The 18,524-nt window shown below is 37.1% G+C and overlaps 5 protein-coding genes across 5 annotated transcripts; 1 reads left to right on the top strand and 4 right to left on the bottom strand.

The window, feature by feature from the left end:
* Window positions 1–11,433: 11,433 nt before the first annotated feature.
* On the bottom strand, window positions 11,434–13,095 carry INS49_006542 (uncharacterized protein; the record flags this gene model as incomplete). Its single annotated transcript, XM_043167314.1, has 1 exon — window positions 11,434–13,095. One exon carries the CDS (start codon window positions 13,093–13,095, stop codon window positions 11,434–11,436), a length of 1,662 nt encoding a protein of 553 aa, XP_043028458.1.
* A 685-nt stretch (window positions 13,096–13,780) lies between these two features.
* INS49_006541 (uncharacterized protein) lies at window positions 13,781–14,716 on the bottom strand (the record flags this gene model as incomplete). The annotated part of the gene is made up of 1 exon (XM_043167313.1): window positions 13,781–14,716. The coding sequence occupies one exon, from the start codon at window positions 14,714–14,716 to the stop codon at window positions 13,781–13,783; it is 936 nt and encodes a 311-aa protein (XP_043028457.1).
* Window positions 14,717–15,484: 768 nt separating this feature from the next.
* INS49_006540 (uncharacterized protein) lies at window positions 15,485–16,114 on the top strand (the record flags this gene model as incomplete). The annotated part of the gene is made up of 2 exons (XM_043167312.1): window positions 15,485–15,596; window positions 15,663–16,114. The coding sequence occupies 2 exons, from the start codon at window positions 15,485–15,487 to the stop codon at window positions 16,112–16,114; spliced, it is 564 nt and encodes a 187-aa protein (XP_043028456.1).
* Window positions 16,115–16,186: 72 nt separating this feature from the next.
* On the bottom strand, window positions 16,187–17,370 carry INS49_006539 (uncharacterized protein; the record flags this gene model as incomplete). Its single annotated transcript, XM_043167311.1, has 2 exons — window positions 16,187–16,674; window positions 16,734–17,370. 2 exons carry the CDS (start codon window positions 17,368–17,370, stop codon window positions 16,187–16,189), a joined length of 1,125 nt encoding a protein of 374 aa, XP_043028455.1.
* A 627-nt stretch (window positions 17,371–17,997) lies between these two features.
* Window positions 17,998–18,287, bottom strand: INS49_006538 (uncharacterized protein; the record flags this gene model as incomplete). The annotated part of the gene is made up of 2 exons (XM_043167310.1): window positions 17,998–18,177; window positions 18,249–18,287. 2 exons carry the CDS (start codon window positions 18,285–18,287, stop codon window positions 17,998–18,000), a joined length of 219 nt encoding a protein of 72 aa, XP_043028454.1.
* Window positions 18,288–18,524: the final 237 nt, after the last annotated feature.

Raw genomic sequence — 18,524 nt, 5'->3', positions numbered from 1 at the left:
TTGGTAATAATATAGGTTTAATTCTTATTATTATGTATATAACTTGCTTTTATCTTAGCGTTATTTTAAGAGCGTTTTAATAAAATAATTTATATTATATTTACTTAGATAAAGTAATAAGCAGAGGAATTTTAAGGGGATTATGAGTTTCTTGCTTTTTAAATAACTTAGTTAAAGTATTGCATTAAGTTTTATATGGGTTATTAATGTATAAAGATATGTATTATTATAGTTTAAGTTATGCTAAGGAAGAAAGCTAGCTAGATTTAAAATGGGTATATAATAAGTTTTAGTTAATTAAAAGCGCTTATTTATAGGTAAAATTATAAATTTAAATCTTATTATTATTTTGCTTTACTTAATATATTTAAAGCCTATATAAATAAAGCTGCTTTTTTAGCTAAATAGCATAATGAAAATAAATTACTTATTTTTATTTCATCCCTATTTATAATCCTTATTACTTTGCATTTTACCTTTAAATAAGCTTATTAAGCTTAATATAAGCTTGCTTTATAATTACCTTAAATAAGTAATTCCTTATAAGTAGCAGCATTTTCTTATTATGCTTTAAATAAATTAAGGGTTGTTAATCCTTATAAGTTTTTAAGAAGTTTTTATATTAATATATTTTAACTTTTTTATTTAATATAAACTTGCCTTTTAGGGAAATTATTTTATAAGTACCTTAATGCATTCTTAATTACTAAGATTTCCTTTATAAGATACTCCTTATTTTAACCCTTATTTACTTTATTTAAAATTAGCATAATACTTAGTTAAGTATTTATAAATATTTAAGTAAGTAATAAATTCTTTATAATATGCTTAATTTAGTTAATATTAAAGATAAGATAAACTTAGCTTAATATATTTAAAATAATTATTTAAGGTATAAGGATATTTATTATAATATATTTTTAGTATAGCTAATTAAGCTTTTTTATTAATTAGGTAATTTAAAAGTGTTTTAGGAATAGTTATACTTAGTTATTAATGCAAAACCTTTTTGCTATTTAGCGGTGTTTATTAACTATTCGCTCTTATTATTGCTAAATAAAAATAATAATAGCTTAGGTAATATTTATTTTAATTTAGAAATAATTTAAGAATGTAACTACTTAGCCCTTAAAATTAGCTATAAATGTTATTATATTTAAAGAGCTTGGGATTGCCTATATATTAAACTTATTTATTAATTAATTTAGGCTTTAGCTGGTTATTATTAAATCTTTATTATTTAGCGTTATTTAGTAAATTAAAAGGTGGTTAGCTTAATTGTTTTATAAGAAGGTAATAATATTGCATAAGTATTTTTATACTTCTTAATTTATTTACTTTATATTGCTATTTATTTTAAGATAATATGCTATAAATAGGAGGTATTTTATGCTTATTTAAATATATAAAGAAGTTTAAAACGCCCTTATTTAATTAAAGCCTTAGTTGCTAATAATAAATATAAGGAACTTATAATGGCATTATTATAAAGTAATAAAGCATTATGCATAGTTCTTTATAATTATAAAATGCATTGCTTTTAAGAAAACCTATTTTAAAAGGTAGTTTATAATAATTATTAAGTAATATGGGTTGCCCTTATAAATTAATAAGTTTATTATAAAGTTAATAAATATTTAAAATTAATAGCGGTTTAGAGAAAGGATAAAGTAAAGCAGGCCTTATTATAGCTATTAATTAAGCTAAATTTAATAATATATATTGTAATTTTAAATAAAACATTAAATAGCTTGTAATATATTATTTTAATAAAAGTTGCATAAAAGAACTTAAAAGGTTCCTTTTTATTTTAAATGCCTTGTTATAAAAGAGTTATAAGCCTATTATAGCATTAATATAGTAAGCAGTTCTTAGCTTAAAAGCTATAGCCAGCCTTAAAATTAAAGCGCATTGCATATATTAAAAGTATAATTAATAATTTAAATTATTATTTTAACTTTCTTAGGGAATTATTATTAGCTAAATATAACTACCTTATAATAAATTTTATATTATAAATTTTATTAAACTTCCTTATTTTAAAGCATAATTAATATTAATTTATTAAATAATTATAGCCTTATAAGTATAATAGCATAGGCATTAAAATTTGCTATTAAGATTAATTAAAGTATTTTAATTATATAGTTTTCTTTTAAGGTTATCTTATTTTATTTTCATTATAATAATGCATTAAGATACTATGCTTGCATTCTTAAGTAGTATTAAAGATTATAATAAAAAAGGGATAAAGTTTTAACTTATTAAGCTTATCTTTTTAAAAGAAATTAAGGGTTAATAAAGTACTTAAGGCCCTTATAATTTATAAATATTATAAATAAATAAAATATACTTTAAAGCATAAATAATTATGCTTTTAAGGCCTTAATTATTATTAATAGCTTTTTATTATAAATAATATAATTTTATTATATTAAAGAAAGCTTTATAAAATAATAGGTAATTAAGTAAAGGGCCCCCTTTTTTTAAATTAATAAATATATATTAAGAGCTATCTTTAAGTAATCCGCCTTTATTATTATACTTAAGTTTAGATTTTATTTAATTAAAATTAATATTTTTATAAATATTACCTTAAGATAGCGAAAAGTTATGTTTTTCTTGCTTTTTTATTAAAAAGAAGTCTTTTTAATAATAAGATAAAGAAAGGGGTTAATAATCTTAAAAAAGTTCTTAATAAAGTTATAATAAAAGTTTATAAACCTTATAAAGCTTTAAATATTATAAATTATTTATAATGCTTTTTATTTTTAAATTACTTTAATCTTTTTTAAGTTTATTTAAATATTTACTTTAGCTATAATAATAAAGCTTAAATACTTTATTTTTTTTATTATAAATTTATATTTATCTTAATTTAAGTTTAGCTTAATATTTTATAAATAATATAAAACCTCTTATATTTTCCTTATATAATTCCTTTTTAAGCTTAAGGAGAATATTAATATATTATTTAAGTATATTATTATATAGTTTTTTAAAATATTAGCTAAAATTAAATTAATATATTATTAAAATATAATAGGTACATTAAATAAATTAAAGGGATAAATTAGCTATTTAAATAACCTAAATTAAGTTTAAAATGCTATTAAATACTCTTACCTTTTTATTATTTATATTTAATAAAAGATTGTATAAATATTTAGCTTTATAAATTATTAAGCATTAAAAAAAAGCATAATATTTTCTTAATAAGGGGGAGGGGGTAATAATTTTATTAAGTTATCTTATTTAAGGTATGATAGTTTATATAAAATTATTACCCCTTACTTACCTTATATATTAAAAGAATTAAGGTTATTATAAGTAAGGAGCTAGTCTTTATTTAGCCCTTATTATAAAGTTTTATAACTTATTTCCATAACTTAAATAGCTAATTTTAAAGCATATTATATAATAAGCCTTATAATAATGCTAATATAAACCTATTCTTTATTAATAATAAATGAATATAATAATTAAATTAATCTTAATATAATAAAAAGGCAAAAGCTTAATTTTTATTAAAAAGATTAATAAAGTTTTATATTTCTTTTAATAAGGGCTTAACTTTATGCTGCTTTACATTATTATTATTTCTTTCTTAAAAAGCTATAGTTTAAAGAATTTATATAATTTTACTTAGGCTTATTTTTACTAAGATAATATTTGCTATTTTATTATAAGATAAGCAATTTATTCATACCTTTATAACCACCCTAAAAATTAACTAAGCTAAACTACTTATATTTTATTAACCCTCTTTCTTTATAATTATCCCTTAAGCTATATTAATTATTATATAGCTATAAGCTAAATTTAATAAAATGTTATAATAATATAATTAAGGCAGGCTTAGCAAAAAGGAATAAGCTATATTTAAAATTATATAAGCTAAAATAAAAACTTATTATGCATTAATATTTAAAGAAAGCCATATTATATATATAATATATTAACTTTATAATAAGCTAATAATTATTTTTAAATTTCTTAAAATAAGTAAAGCTATTAGCTTTAATTTTACCTTTTATGCTTATTACTTATTTATAATAATATAATAGCTATACTTATTATTTACTTAAGTAATAATAATATGCTTATAATTTATAATAATAAGGATTAAAAAAAAAGGCTTATTTAATTTATTTTATACTTATTAATATTATTTTTATATAAATTAAACTTATAAAGAAGGCTTATATTTTTAAATAAGATTTTATTTAAAAGCTAATCTTTTTTCTTAACATTAATAAGGTTCTTTTTATAAGATATAGCTAGCTTTATAACTTAAACTTAAATTAATATAGCTATAAAAAGAAATTTATAATTTATTATAAAGTACTCTTATTAGCTATAATATAAATATATTTTATATCCTTGTTAAGCCTTTTTCTTAAATTTAAAAATTTAAAGCACTTTAGCTTAGCCGCTAATTAACTAAGAAAAAGAAGCGCTTTGCTACCCTTATAGCCCCTTATTTTTAGCGCTTTAACTCCTTATTATACTTATTATAACTATATTTATTATTGCTATATCTTAATTTATTACTTATTACTTTTAGGCTAAGGGCTTTAAAAAGCATAAGGATAAGCTTATATATTATTAATGCTTAAGGTTTCATGCCTTTAGCTTATAAGTAATTTAATAATATATATTTATTACCTTATTATAATTTATATATAAAATTAATGCTTTAATAGCTTTATTATAAAATTATAAAGAAAATTAATTATAAAAGTAATTTAGCTTTATTTTACTTAATTATTTAAGATTCTTAGCTTATATTATTAATTATTTAAATTAAATATAAAATTAAGCAAAGTTATTATAATTTTATATTTAAAATATCTTAAGCTTAATTAAAGTAATTACTTATTAATATAGGTTTTTATAGCAATATTTTAAGTATTTAAAGAATTTATTTATATTAAAGCTATTTTAAGGCTTGCTTTATTTATAAAATATTATAATATATAATTATACTTTAATAAATAGCTAATTTTATAAAAAGATTTAATATTTTTAAAAACCTTTAATAAAGTTTATATTAATTTATAGCTTATATTATATTATTATTTTTTAAGCTAAAAAGTTATCTTAAATATTATTAAATAAAGGCTTAATTAAAAGCAGCTTATATTAAATTAAAGATAAGTTAAAAGGGTTTGCATATATTTTAAGCTTTATAAGTTAGTAAAGCATTATTATAAAGAAAGATATAGCAATATTACTATTAATATTAATAAGTATTATTATAAATAGCTAAGGGGGTTAAAATGCTTTTTAAGCATTTTTATAACTTAATATTAAAGTAAGTTAAGGAATTCTTAATTATGCATTTTATAAAAAGGTTAATATCTTAAGTATAAGGTTATTTACCTTTATAATATAAGTATCCTCCTTAATATAATTTAAAGATTATAATTTAATATTATAGGTTGGCCTTAAGTATTTATTAAAAAGTATTTAAAAAAAGTTATAAATTATAATATTGAAGAAGTAAGTTAGGTTTTAAAAGGGCTTAACTTTAAATTTATTTTTTAAGTATATGCTTTATTATATAAGAGGGTTGAGTATAGTGTAAGCCTAACATGGGCATGCATTATAGCTTGGGCAATAGCCCAAGCCCATTACACCTTCTTGCTTATATATACTTATTTATTTAAAATGCATTATATATAATTTATTAATTAAAGGCAGTAAAAATTCTTAATAAGGATAACTTAAATCTTGGCTTTTTAAATAATAAGCATTAATTTAATAAGGATAATATATAATATAATATTAAGCTAATTATTATAACATCCTTAAATAACAATAATAATGCTTATTTAATTAAAGGCAAGTAACATAAGAATAATATTAATAAATGCAGCTAGAAAATTTAAAATTATTATAAAATTCTTAACTTTGCATTTAGCTTAAGTTTTACTTAATAATAATATATTTATTAATTTATTAAAGTAAATATTATAAAATGAAAAATATATTGCAAGTCTTTATTTATTATTATTTAAAATACTTATTATTATAACTTTAATTATAGCTATTCTTTTTTAATAATGAATAATTATGCTAAGTTAATTTATAAAAAGCATTAAAACTTATAATATTTATTAATATTATTAATAATAAGGTTTAAGAATAAAACTATTTATAATATAATCTTAATTATAAAGATTAAAAAAAAAGGTAGTTATTATAAATAATATTTATAAGAAAATAACTTTATAAGCTAAATAATTTAAACTTAAAAACCTTAATTGCAATCCTTAAGTTATAATTATTATTAATTAAAATGCAAATGGTAATAACGCTGCAATCTTAATGCATAAAATACTTAATATTAATTTGTAATTTAATAAACTTATTATTTACATTATTAACTTATAATTAAAGAGCAAGGCATTAAAGAAAAGCTTTTGCCTTAAGCATAATAAGAGTATATATTAAGCCTTAAAAATCTTTAATATTTTATGCTTAGGTATATAGCTTAAAAAGCTGTGTAATTTTATAAATTATATTAGGGAATTTATTTATAATAAATATAGTAGCATTTAAAAATTAAAAAATATTATACTTTAAAAATTATAAAATAAATATAAGCTTAACTTAATATACTTGCTATATTAACTTAATAACTTAGTTAATATCCTAACCTTAAATAAAATAAAGATTTTAAATAAAAATATTAATAAGTTTATAAAAGAAATCCTTAATAAAGCTAAGGTTATTATTTATATATTTATTATTACTTAATCCTTAATATATAAGAAACTTATAAATCTTATAATTATCCTTATTAATAAAGCATTATAAGAATTTAAATTATATATTTATTAAATGCAAACTATATTTAACTATTACCTTTTTATACTTATTAATAATTATTGCTAAAATAAACTATTTATTAATAAATAATATAATAAAAATAATAAATATAAGAATATTTACTTTAATTAGCTCTTAATACCCCTTTTTTATTAAGTTATAATTATAAAACCTAATTATATTGCCTTTTTTATAAAAAACCATTAATAGCATAAGAAACTTTAAGATTTTGCATTTAATATCTTTTATAATAAAAACATATAAACCATTTTTAACTCTTGCATACCTTTTAACTTAATTTACGCTTAATATATATTTATTTAACAGCTTATTCATAATATATATATTTTTAAAATAAATTTTAATCTTATTAATAATAAGGTAATTAAGTTATTCTTTAATAATTATATTTCTTTAATATATTAATTTATAATAATTAAGAAAGGCATTAGCTTTATTAATATAATATAAGCTTAGCTATTAATAGAAATAGCAGCTTATATTTACTAATCTTATATTTTAAATATTAATATATTAATAAGGCCTTAAATTTATATTATTATGCCTTATAATGCCTAAATTAATAAAATTAAAACCTATCTTTAAGCCTTATTTAATAAAGAAGTTTATTATAACCTTATTAAAGTTTATACTTAAATAATTATAACTAGCGGTAAATAAAATGTTGTGATTTTTTGCTTTATTTAAGATAGTAATATAAAATTCCTTTTTAAGGCTAATTGCATTAATATTATATAAATACGCTTTAAGTACTTATTAATTAATATTTTAAATAAAAACTTTTTTATTAAGCTTAAAAGATAAAATGTAAAGATTATAGCTTAATATATAGCAACTTAAATACTTTATAATATATATTGCAAAGATCTTTATAATTAAGGTAATGTTTATTATTAATGCTATATTCCTTATTATATTATTAAGAAAGTTACTTAAAAGGATTATAATAAGCTTACTTATTTTTTTTATAAATTTAAAGGTTATTATGCCTATAATTATTAAGAAAAGGGTTTGCTTAATTTAATTATAAACCTTAATATTATTAATTATTTATACCAAAATATTAAGCAAAATTATAGTAATAAAGAAACCATTAATTAATAAAAAAATAATAAATATAACTTTAATATAAATCCTTCTATATAGCTTAAAAAGAATTTTTAAATAAATTAGCAAAATAATAATAATAACGCTAATTATAATAAGGTTAAGAAATTAGCAAAAAAACTTTACTTAAACTTAAAGGCTTAATTAAATAAATTGCTTTAAGATAACGCCTTAAAGATACTTAATATATAGCTTTTTACTATATTAGCAAAAGATATAAAGCTTAATAAATTTAAGCAATTTAATAATAAAAATAAAAAGAAAAATAAGGATTAAGCTAAAAACTTAAATAATTTTAAAGAATTCTTAATAAATAAAAAGATTATTAAGCTTAAAAAGGTTTATTAAGGCTTAAGAAAGAAAAAGAAGGGTATATAAATTAATATTTACATTATAAATAATAATAAAGTTATTAATTAAAACCCTTAAGTTGCAATTATTAACGTTTTTGCTTTAATTATAGCTATTATAAATATACTTATTGCAAATTTAAATTTAGTTTCCATTAACTAAGCTAATAAATTTAACTAAGCCGCTAAATTTAGCTAGGCCGCTAAATTTAAATAAGCTAATAAACCCAATAAGTTTATTAAATAGGTTGCTAAACTTAATAAATTCATTAAATAGGCTGCCAAACTTAATAAGTTTACTAATTAAACTGCTAAACTTAATAAGTTTATTAATTAAGCCAGCAATTAAGCTACTAAACTTAATAAGTTTATTAACTAAGCCGGTAAATTTAATAAATGGAATAATAAAAATGAATAATAAATTAATTAAGACTAAGAACTCTTAAAGAAAAAGTAATTATAAGATTATTTAATAATATTAAAGCATATAAGGATATATGCATTTTTTAAAGGTTGAGCATATTGGGGGATAACTAAGCACTCCCCTTTCATTTAATACATTATACCTTCCGTAGCTTGCCTAGCATTAGCTTCTTTTAATATACATAGATACTTTGCAAGATACTTTAATTAAATTGGCTGTCAGCAACCCCATTTGGTTCCCTAATCTAGTTCTAGAAGCCCTTGTGTATTTCGTTACAAATCCGCTACCCCCTTACGTCACAGGCGCCCTTTCTCAAGAAACAACACCCGGAGGGCCTGTAAGAATCTAAAAATGCCAGGAAGGTGCGGAGTAGACTTATAAGGTATTCTTACAGGGCCAAATCCACGGCCAGATCCTAATACTCATGAGGACACTCCGCCGACCCCCAACGCTACCTCGGGCCTTCGTGGCGCCCTTTCTCATAGTTCCACTCATCATGGTCGAATATTCATTTGCGAGAGTGTGACCCTCGAGAATCTTCATGGCCACAACCCAGCGACTCAGACACCTCCCCCACATAGATCGTCACGTAATGGAGTTGCTGATGCTGCCGCTTGTCCAACTGTTACTGGGATAACTCGTGCATTTGACGAGCGGGATCCTAGGTTGGTCGCCGCCCGCACCGGTCAAGCTATCGCTGTTGCTGTTTCCACCACGCACTCCTACACTGCCGTTGTTGCTGCGGTCACTGCAGCTGAGGCATTTGCTCTTCTTGCAATGGAGGACCCCCGTTACCAGCTCCCTCTTCCATCCGACCAGTTAAAAGATCGCTATAGGCATGCAATTGATATTGCTACTAACACTGCTGTGGCCGCCAAGATTGGCTTTCCATCTACTTCACGTGACTGGGTGTACGCGGTGGTCGTTATCGTGGCGTACTGGGCGTTGGTGACTGTTTTGTGGGGGGCGATTAAGGTCGTGGCAGCCTTGATCGTGATTTATTCGCAGCAGTACTAGCAGTGAATCTGTGGCAGCTAAGGCCGTCAAATGTTCTGCCGGGGGGGGGGGGCAAGAAGAAAAAGGAGGTGACTATGAGTAAGCATGGCCTTCCCTCATATTGTGGTTCAGGAAGTCTCACCTCGGCTTGGGTACTCTTGAGCTCATGCGTCTAGTGATGATGATGATGGACGATGGAGACGATGGCGATCTTGGCCTTCGCGGCCAGGATAATCAAGGCGGAGACCGTCTGGGCGAGATCGTGGGTCCACACAAACATGGACGAGATATTTCTGCTTTTCTCTTTGAAACAGGATATTTGCAGTATAAAACAACAGATGCTACACGATCTATTAAAGTATACCTTTATCAGCCTTAGTTTAAGAGAAAGTACATAAGTTGCTTGCTAGGCTAAGGCATTTCTAGATGGTAATTTACTAGTCATTTAGATCATAGGGGAAAAGTCTTGTTATGTTATGATAGTTGGGAGGAAAATTGGGCAGGAAAGGAATAGAAACAAAGTATTAGAGACCACAGACCTTCATTGTTTTCTCATCTAACGCTAGGTCTTTAAGCGTTTAGCACTGTATGATGAAGGGACCACATACAGCTTTGTCTGTACACGGATTAAGAACGAAACCACTTGGCACATATGAATAAAACATCGGAATGATCCATCGGTCACAATGCGGACACTTCTGACCTCTGTTTCTCATTCCCTCTTACGCACGCATGATATCTTCCCAGACGCCAGGAGCGGTTGACATTTGGTATATATTATAAATCTCTTAAAATGCTATTGTTAATATTCTTTAATTCTTTTACAATTTTATATAATAAACTTATTTCCCTCCTTAAATTAATTCCAACATCCATTCCAGTTAATTGTTATAAATATATATATTTATGATATGCTAATGTTATCTTGAACTTGCTTAAATAATATTTCTTCGGCTTACATATAACGCCAACCAGCCCCCTTCCAGGCTCATGCTGCTAGGCCTTGGACAGGCGCCGCTGCCGTCTTGGAACGTATAATATCCTTGCGCCGTACCCTGCATATAGGTGTTTTATTTACCTATCTCTTTAAATAGCCCATAACCACCTTCGCCTTAATCGCACTTCTCTCATATACCACGAGTTCCTAATCCTGGCAGCCTAGGCGTGCCGGATCTGATTTAGAAGATGGATGTTGCCCGCCTGTCCAGCTATCCGAGCTTGTCGAAGGAGTGAGTTGGTCGAAAAAGTGTTGGGCCAACGACAGCGCCAAGTGGGCAGCTCCTCTTCTACGCCTTCCCCCGTCGCCTAGTATGGATTTATATCAAAGCCATCCTCACTGCCCACCTGTGGTCAGATGCATAACTCCCTCCTTGCTGTGAATCAGCTCCCTCGTTATCCAAGAGCACCTCTCGGATCCTAAGGCGCATACAAAAAGATCTACACAAGCTATCTGCCACAATGGTCGGAGCCAATTATGTACTCATGTAGATACTGGAGATTTCCCGGGCAAGGAGGGCAGGGGCGGGGAGATTCAATCATTCTATTTGTGGAGTCTTGGCATTATGTTACATGCCTGTAGACGAGACTATGGAGTTGTTGATTCAAGGCGTCTATGAGCTGATCTAGACATGTAATGTATTTGCACGTCTTCTACCCTCAGATTGAGAGCCCTAACCGCAATAAGTTATCCGATAGAGCTTAGAAAAACCTCCAGAGTGAATCAGGCCCTTTTGTCTTCTTGAACGCCCCATACAATCTACACAAGGGGTAAAGCACCGCGAGTACGAGCACCCAGTTAAGCCAGTATACCCAGAGGCTGTCAATCCCCACAACCTTGTCACCGATCGGGGGATTGGTCCACCCCTTGTCGTGCCCGAACCTGGGAAGCCAGATGAGCCCGGTGGCGAGGAGCAGGACCTGGTGCGTGATGTAGAAGAACAGAGCCGAGGTCCCGTAGACAAGCAGGGGGTTCAATACCGTCGAGGCCACGACTGCCGGGAGGGCCCCGAGGAAAGCAAGCAGCAAGAGGCTGAAGCCGATGCCGTACGACCAGAATGCCACGTCAGGGGGGTACTTGACGAGGTAGAAGAATGACTGCCAAGAGACGAGGTAAGGGTTGGCGTCTGGATTGGCCTCATGCTCTGGCATGTGGAGGCAGTCTTTGGAGAGGTTACCAAATTGCAGCACGCGTGTCAGGGTGAAGACAAGCAAGAATGCCAAGGCCCCCATGATATTGCCGACTGTGAGGACTGTCTTGGTCCATGGCCTAGCGAGGACGACGCGGCCGTAGAGAAGGCCCAGGATTGCGAAGGACACCCAGGCCAGCGGTGGATAGCCGGAGACGAAACCACCTGCGATGAAAGGGTGGAACCATACACGGAACCAGTTGCTTTGCGGCGGGCTCATCGCAGCTGCGAGATCATGCGTGCCCTCTGGTGATTTGCAGTGAGCCCCAGTGGGAGACAGCCACAGATTCCACCAGGTCGTGACCACCGCGAGGACCAGCAGCATGGCATTGTGGAAATGCCACGAAACATCGGAGGCACGCATGATCTTCCTGTCGGGGGCAATGTCCTCCTCACCCCTGCGGTCGGCAAGCAAAGGCTCGCTGGCGTCATCCTTCTTCGCATCCGGCAGGACCTTCAGCAGGCCAAATGCTAAGGCCTCCTCGGTCCTCGAGATGAGAAGCCACAGCAGCCCGGCCAGGAGGTAGTCCACCGCCAGGGCGAACAGCACGCCGTTCATGAACCAGAACTTGCCCAGGGTGAACACGAGCCCTATTGGGACACAAATGAAGGTGAGCACCAGGGCCCGGGCGAAGAAGTGCTGGACCATCCTGCCTGCGGACCAGCCCAGGGCCCTACGGGACCTCCCAAAGTAGACGACGCCCATGCCGAGCAGGAAGGTGAAGCCTGATGCGCAGAGGTGGGTGAGCGAGCGGATGATGTAGGCGACTGGCCGGTTCCAGCGGCGCACCGGCTCCCCGCTGTCAACCTCACCGTTGATGGCGGTCTCGTGCTCCCAGGGGCTCAAGGCGAGGGTGTTGTGATCCAGGGCCATGAGCACCATCATCAGGCCCCGCAGGAGGTCGGGCGCGAGGGCTCGAGCAGCGGACCCGGAGGATGTGGTGAGCTTTGAGGACCCATTGTGGCTGGGTTCCTGGCTATTCTGCCTCGACACAGACCCGTACGGTAGCCGTGGGCTGTTTGCAGCCGGGCTGGGAGCGGCCTCTTCTGCCTGTGTCTCTTGTTGAGGGGGTTGTTGACGTCGTGCAGCGTCGTCATTGTCCGTCAGTGCGTCATCCTCAAAGCTGGTCTCCTGTACCGACGCCTCGGGTAGAGTGCGAACAACATCCTCCATCGTTGGTGGAGGCGGGAGAAAACAAATATCCAGCGACGCTGCTTAAACAGTCACGCATGAGGATATGTAGAGCTGGGCTGGTAAGAAAGCACCTGGAGCCTCCCTGTGAGTTGAGCCACCTGCTGCGGCCAAGCTGTTTCGCCTCCCAGTGGGGTCCTGCGGCTTGAAGCAGTTCGCCTGACGCTGTAGTGCTGGCGCCAATCGCTGCAGGCGATAACCGTCATCGGCCCGGACCAGATGCTCCGGCTTATTACTTCAACTGCTGTCTTGCGTGCTGTACCCTCGATGAATGCAGTGAGTGAGCGAGGGTCTGCGACCAAAGTCAGACCGGAACCTGGTGATGGCTCCTTGCAGCCGGCAGCCGGCGATGGAACATGCTGTGGGCTACTTGTTTTAATTTCTATGGAATTCGTTTTTAAAGACAACATGGAATGTTGACAGATGCAACCTAGTGCTGCAACCTGCCAAGCCCACCCACGACAGGCGCAAGGAGAATCGGGAACCAACGTTTGACAACCAACAGCCAACAGCCAACAGACACACCAACTGCTCTAGCTGCATGTACCACCATCACTACACATGTGGAACACGAGACAAGCCCAGGAGGCAACGATTGTAATAAAAACTCTCACGCTGCGCACTGGCCAACCACTCTTGCCCACCCGTTCGCCTGAAACCGAGAAACTCAAAGCTCCTGGCCCTTGAGCTCCTGCTCCGTCCAGTCCCACAGCTTCTGCGCCAGCGCATCGTCCTTGACAAACGGACCACGCCGCCCTCCCGTCAGGTCAGCGACCGGGAAGTACATCTCGCCAGACTTGATGTCCCCCTTGGGAGCCGTCGCCCCCCACAGCTGGTTCAGCGCGCCCTGCTGCACGGTAGTCAGGAGGAGGTTCGCGATGGGCATCAGCCCCTTGGCCCACCAGTAACGGTCCTGGACGTGCCGCGACAGGTTGGTCGTGACGACGCCCGGGTGGATCGCCGACACCGTCCACGTCGGGTGCAGCTTGGCCAGCTGCCGCGCGAAGAGCGCGTTGGCGAGCTTGCTCTGCCCGTAGCGCGTCCACGTCCCCATCGGCTCCTGCTGCGTCTTGAGCGTGTCGAACTCGATGCCGTCCTTGGGGGCCATCGCCGTGGCCGCCGACGTGAGAACCACCACCCGGACGTCGGACCCAGGCTCGGCCGCCGTCTTGTCAAGGACCGGGGCCAGCAGCTTCGTCAGCAGCGCGTGGCCGACGTGGTTGGTGCCGAACTGGACCTCGTAGCCGTCCTTGGTCAGGCCTGCGTCCGAGGCCATGATGCCCGCGTTGAGCAGCAGGATGTCGATGCGCTGCGACGCCTGCGTGAAGCTGCGAGCTGCGCTCTTGATGGACTCGAACGAGGACAGGTCCAGGCTGAGCGACTTGAGGTTGGCATTGGGCACCTCCTTCTTGATCTCTTTGATCGCCTGGTCGGCCTTGTCGGTTGTCCTGGACGTGAGCCAGATCTCCTTGGGTCCGTGGCGGGCGAGGTCAAGCACCGACTGCAGACCCAGACCACTGTTGGCGCCGGTGACGAGGATGGCCTTGCCGGTCAGGTCGGGAATGTTCTTGGCAGTGAAGCCTCCGCTGCTAAATGGCCACATCTTGAGGGTCTTTCAGGCTGCAATATTTGATTATCTGGTAGGTTCTTGCTAGACGACAATTGCACTCGATAACAGAGTCGAGGAGGGGAGTTTCGCTGGCGCAGGCGATAACCGGAATGACGGAATTCACACAACACCCCGGCTCAAGCTTACCATCGAAAACCCCTGGGTCCAATCCCGACCCTGACGAACCGGCTCGTGCTGGACCCGACAGAGCTAAAAGTTTCGGGCGCATTCTGACAAGCGGCCATTCTTTATTTGCATGCTGGAGCTTTGGTAGAGGGGGCGGTATCTGCCGCAACAAGGACCGGCACATAACAACAATAGTATTTGACCCGTTCGGGCGCATCAATGGGCTTCAGTCGGAGTAAACATCATGCCTCCGAGGGCATGGATCGCCCCTACGCCGGAATGGAAGACGTTAATATATCTTGTTCGAGATGGCACGCTTGAGTGGCCTTCCCCTGCAGAAATGCCTGGTACGGACATCGGAGGTTTCGGTAATCCGAAGGCTGGCAGGTCATTTCACGCAGCGTCCTGGAGCTCCACTCAACATTGGGGGCACGCGGCGGCAGGTCCCGCAACTGCGTCTCAGTACGAGATCGCATCGGCAGTGTGTCGTCATCCCCACCAAACCCGGCCCACAGCCTCGGCGACGACAACATCATACCACTGATATATAAAGCAAGACGGGCCAGCGCCCCTTTTCCCATCATCTTGTTCTAGCTTCTGGTTTCTGGTAAACCTCGCATCTCACAGATTCTCATCATGACGACCCACATACCAGCCTTAACTTTACCCGACCGGCTGTTCGCCAGCCCGGCTGCCTCGATCCTCACGCCCATCGTCCTAGGCAGTGCAGTGGGCGTTGGCGTCTCCAGTAGGTTGACACCTTGATTCTGGGCTCCTCAAAGGCAGTCTCAAGCGTGCGCTGACAGTCCTCCAGACAAAGACACCAAGACCACATACATGCGCCTGCGCCAACCACCTCTGTCGCCGCCAACATGGGTCTTTGGTCCTGTGTGGACCGTCCTTTACGGTGTCATGGGCTACGCTTCTTATAGGGCATACACCAATGGCACCAGTCCTTTCAGCACTCCTGACGTGATCGCCACCACGAGGCACGCCGCCACGGTATACTCGGTCCAGCTTGCCCTCAACCTCATCTGGACCCCTCTGTTCTTCGGCCTGAAGAAGCCTGTCGCAGCAACCGTGGACATCCTGGCCCTGCTCGGCACCAATGCGTACCTGACTTACCTGTGGAGCACGGTGGACCAAGTCTCAACATACTGCCAGATCCCTTATCTGGGATGGTTGGGCTTCGCGACCTACCTGTGCGCGGGCATCGGCCACGTGAACAACTGGGATCTGAAGGCGAAGGAGCCCAAGTCTGAGTAGGTGGGACGGCAAAACTCACGTCATGGTCAATTTTATCGACAAGGAGACGACCGGTGGTTATTATCTAATTAATCAATACAACAAATACCCAAGTCTGCTCTCAAGACCCAGCCCCGTCACACCCGCCTCCAGCTCGTCGAGCTTCTCTGCCAGGCCACCCCTCACGCCGCAATCGTGAGCGTCGAATGTAGCCCGCAGCTCAGGCGACGAGTCGGGAGTCAGTGTCTGCTTCGGCTCAGCGTTCGGCGTCTTCCGCTTCCTCGATATCTCCCTGACGTTTGCCGCGCCGTTCAGCGACAGGCCGGGCACGAGCTGGGCCAGCTGGGACCCTGCCTCCCCGACAGACTGCGAGATGCCGACGAAGCTGACCCCGATAAATGGCTTCACGGGTCTGGGCCACATGAGCTTGTGGCGGCGCAGGGACTTGACGAGCGCTCCTAGCAAGAAGGTATCGCATCCGCGCGAACATGGCGCCTCGTCCTCCTGCAGGGCGTCGACCGTCTCGTAGATTACGTCCAGCGCCTGCCGCACCAACTGCTGTCTCTGGCTGTCGATTTCCCCTGCAATATTCATCAGCGAACAAACAACACAATCATTCGCACGCGCAAAAAGTCCTTACTGATCAAGCCGTCTCGGAGCTGCAAGCCCAGGCTCCGAATCGGACCATTGCTCTGCAGTATCGCCACGTTGGACGCCCTCCTGAATACCTCCTGTTGGCGGAAGACATAAGACACATAGATCCACAGCACCAGGTCCCTCCCATACTTGGTTGGGAGCGCCCCCTCCAGCCCCTCAAACCACCGCTCGGCGTAAACCTGCACAGCCTCATGGAACTTGAAAGCATCCACAAACACCGCGATCTTGGCCAGCAGCTCCAGGTCGACCGCCCTGGGCACCTTGCGCCCGCGCCCGTGCACCGCGTCCATGACCACAATCACGGCCTTGGGGTCATACCCGCCCAGGGTAACGTGCACCCTTCCATCCGCCTCGATCGGATTGTCATACCGGAACTTGTTGCGAAAGTGCTTGGATGCGAGACTAAGATGCCGCGACGAAACCTTGAGGCGCACCTCGGGCGCGGAGGCAATGGATGCGTATGTGTTTGGCGGCCGCGAGGTGCCGCGCAGGATCCCGGCGTAGGCGGACGATGCGTCGGAATTAGGGGCCGCCTCTTCCCATGGTGCGAACGACTTGGACGGGGTGGGGATTATGATAAGGGTATCCGCATCGGGATCAACCTCGTATAGTCTGAACATTTTGATTAATTGGCGCGCTTAAGGACTTGAGTATATGGAAAAGATTGGTTAAATCCGGGGTTTTGAGAGGAGGATGGCGAGGGGCGTCGACAAAGAGGACTCTCACTGCCCACAAGTTGACAGCACTTTGGGAGAAGAAATGCGCGCACGCAGCGATCGCCGACTTGGAAAATGAGAGCGGAGATATTTCGATATTCGCGGCAATTGAAGTTGAAGCTGAGGTGTGATAGATAGCGGGATTACGTGAGTAAGTCACCACATCACGCAATACCAAGTGTGAGGCTTGGACGGACGGGCTTAGCTGCCCTCGTTCGTCTTAGCTGACACTTGACTGATGTCTTTTTACGACTGACTAATTAAAGAACACAACTCACGCTAGTCCCAAGCTGTTGGTAATCCTGCTGGGAACGAAGAAAATGAATGAAGAAATTGCCCCCCTCCCCCCTTTCCTCCGTCGCTGATAAGCCGCAGCGTGCAGTGATTGCGCAAAGTCAATGGCCGGGCGGCTAGCCTGGTCCCCTCCACCACACCACAAACACATGCAGTCGTCTTTACATGACCACTTCAGGGGATACTCTGAAGGAGGTATCATGCCCCCATTCTCCTCACAAGCGGTCGCACGTCCCGCTAGCCAAGCCTCCCCGTCGGCTCGTCGGCGATCTTCCGTATAGAGCGGTTGACCGTTGTTGACATCTTACTCGATGTTGTGGGGTTCGTCAGGTCTTGATTCCTACTCAGGCTTGAGTGGTGTAGCTTCGGATAATGCTCGTGGCCGAGATCCTTTACCATCCTCCTTTTCTTGAACCACTTCGTCAACATTAGTGACGACTGGCCGAACAGGCTCTGGTGGTGGTATCTGAGGGCGGCTGTGATCCTACACCCTCGCCCTGGTCTTCCTCGTTGTCACCACACTTCATGACGGCTGCTGGACATGAATTTGACTGTGGTCGTCAGACCTGGTTTCCTAGGGAGGCTCGACAGGCTCGACAGCTTTTGGGGGTGGGGGGTATTATTTGAGGGCGGCTGCGATCCTCTGTTTTCCTCCGCGCTCTCTGCATCCTCACGGCGACCGAGGCCGTCCGGAGGCCCAGTCTGGGACTGACTTGGTCAAGACTGATCGTTTCGCCGGATTTCTTGGCCTTGCGCCTCTCCTT

Source organism: Diaporthe citri, assembly GCF_014595645.1.
Source record: "Diaporthe citri strain NFHF-8-4 chromosome Unknown scaffold_2, whole genome shotgun sequence".
In the NCBI taxonomy this organism is placed as follows: Eukaryota; Fungi; Ascomycota; class Sordariomycetes; order Diaporthales; family Diaporthaceae; genus Diaporthe; species Diaporthe citri.
Note: the sequence above shows the minus strand (reverse complement) of the source record. Positions and strands in the feature narration are given on the sequence as shown.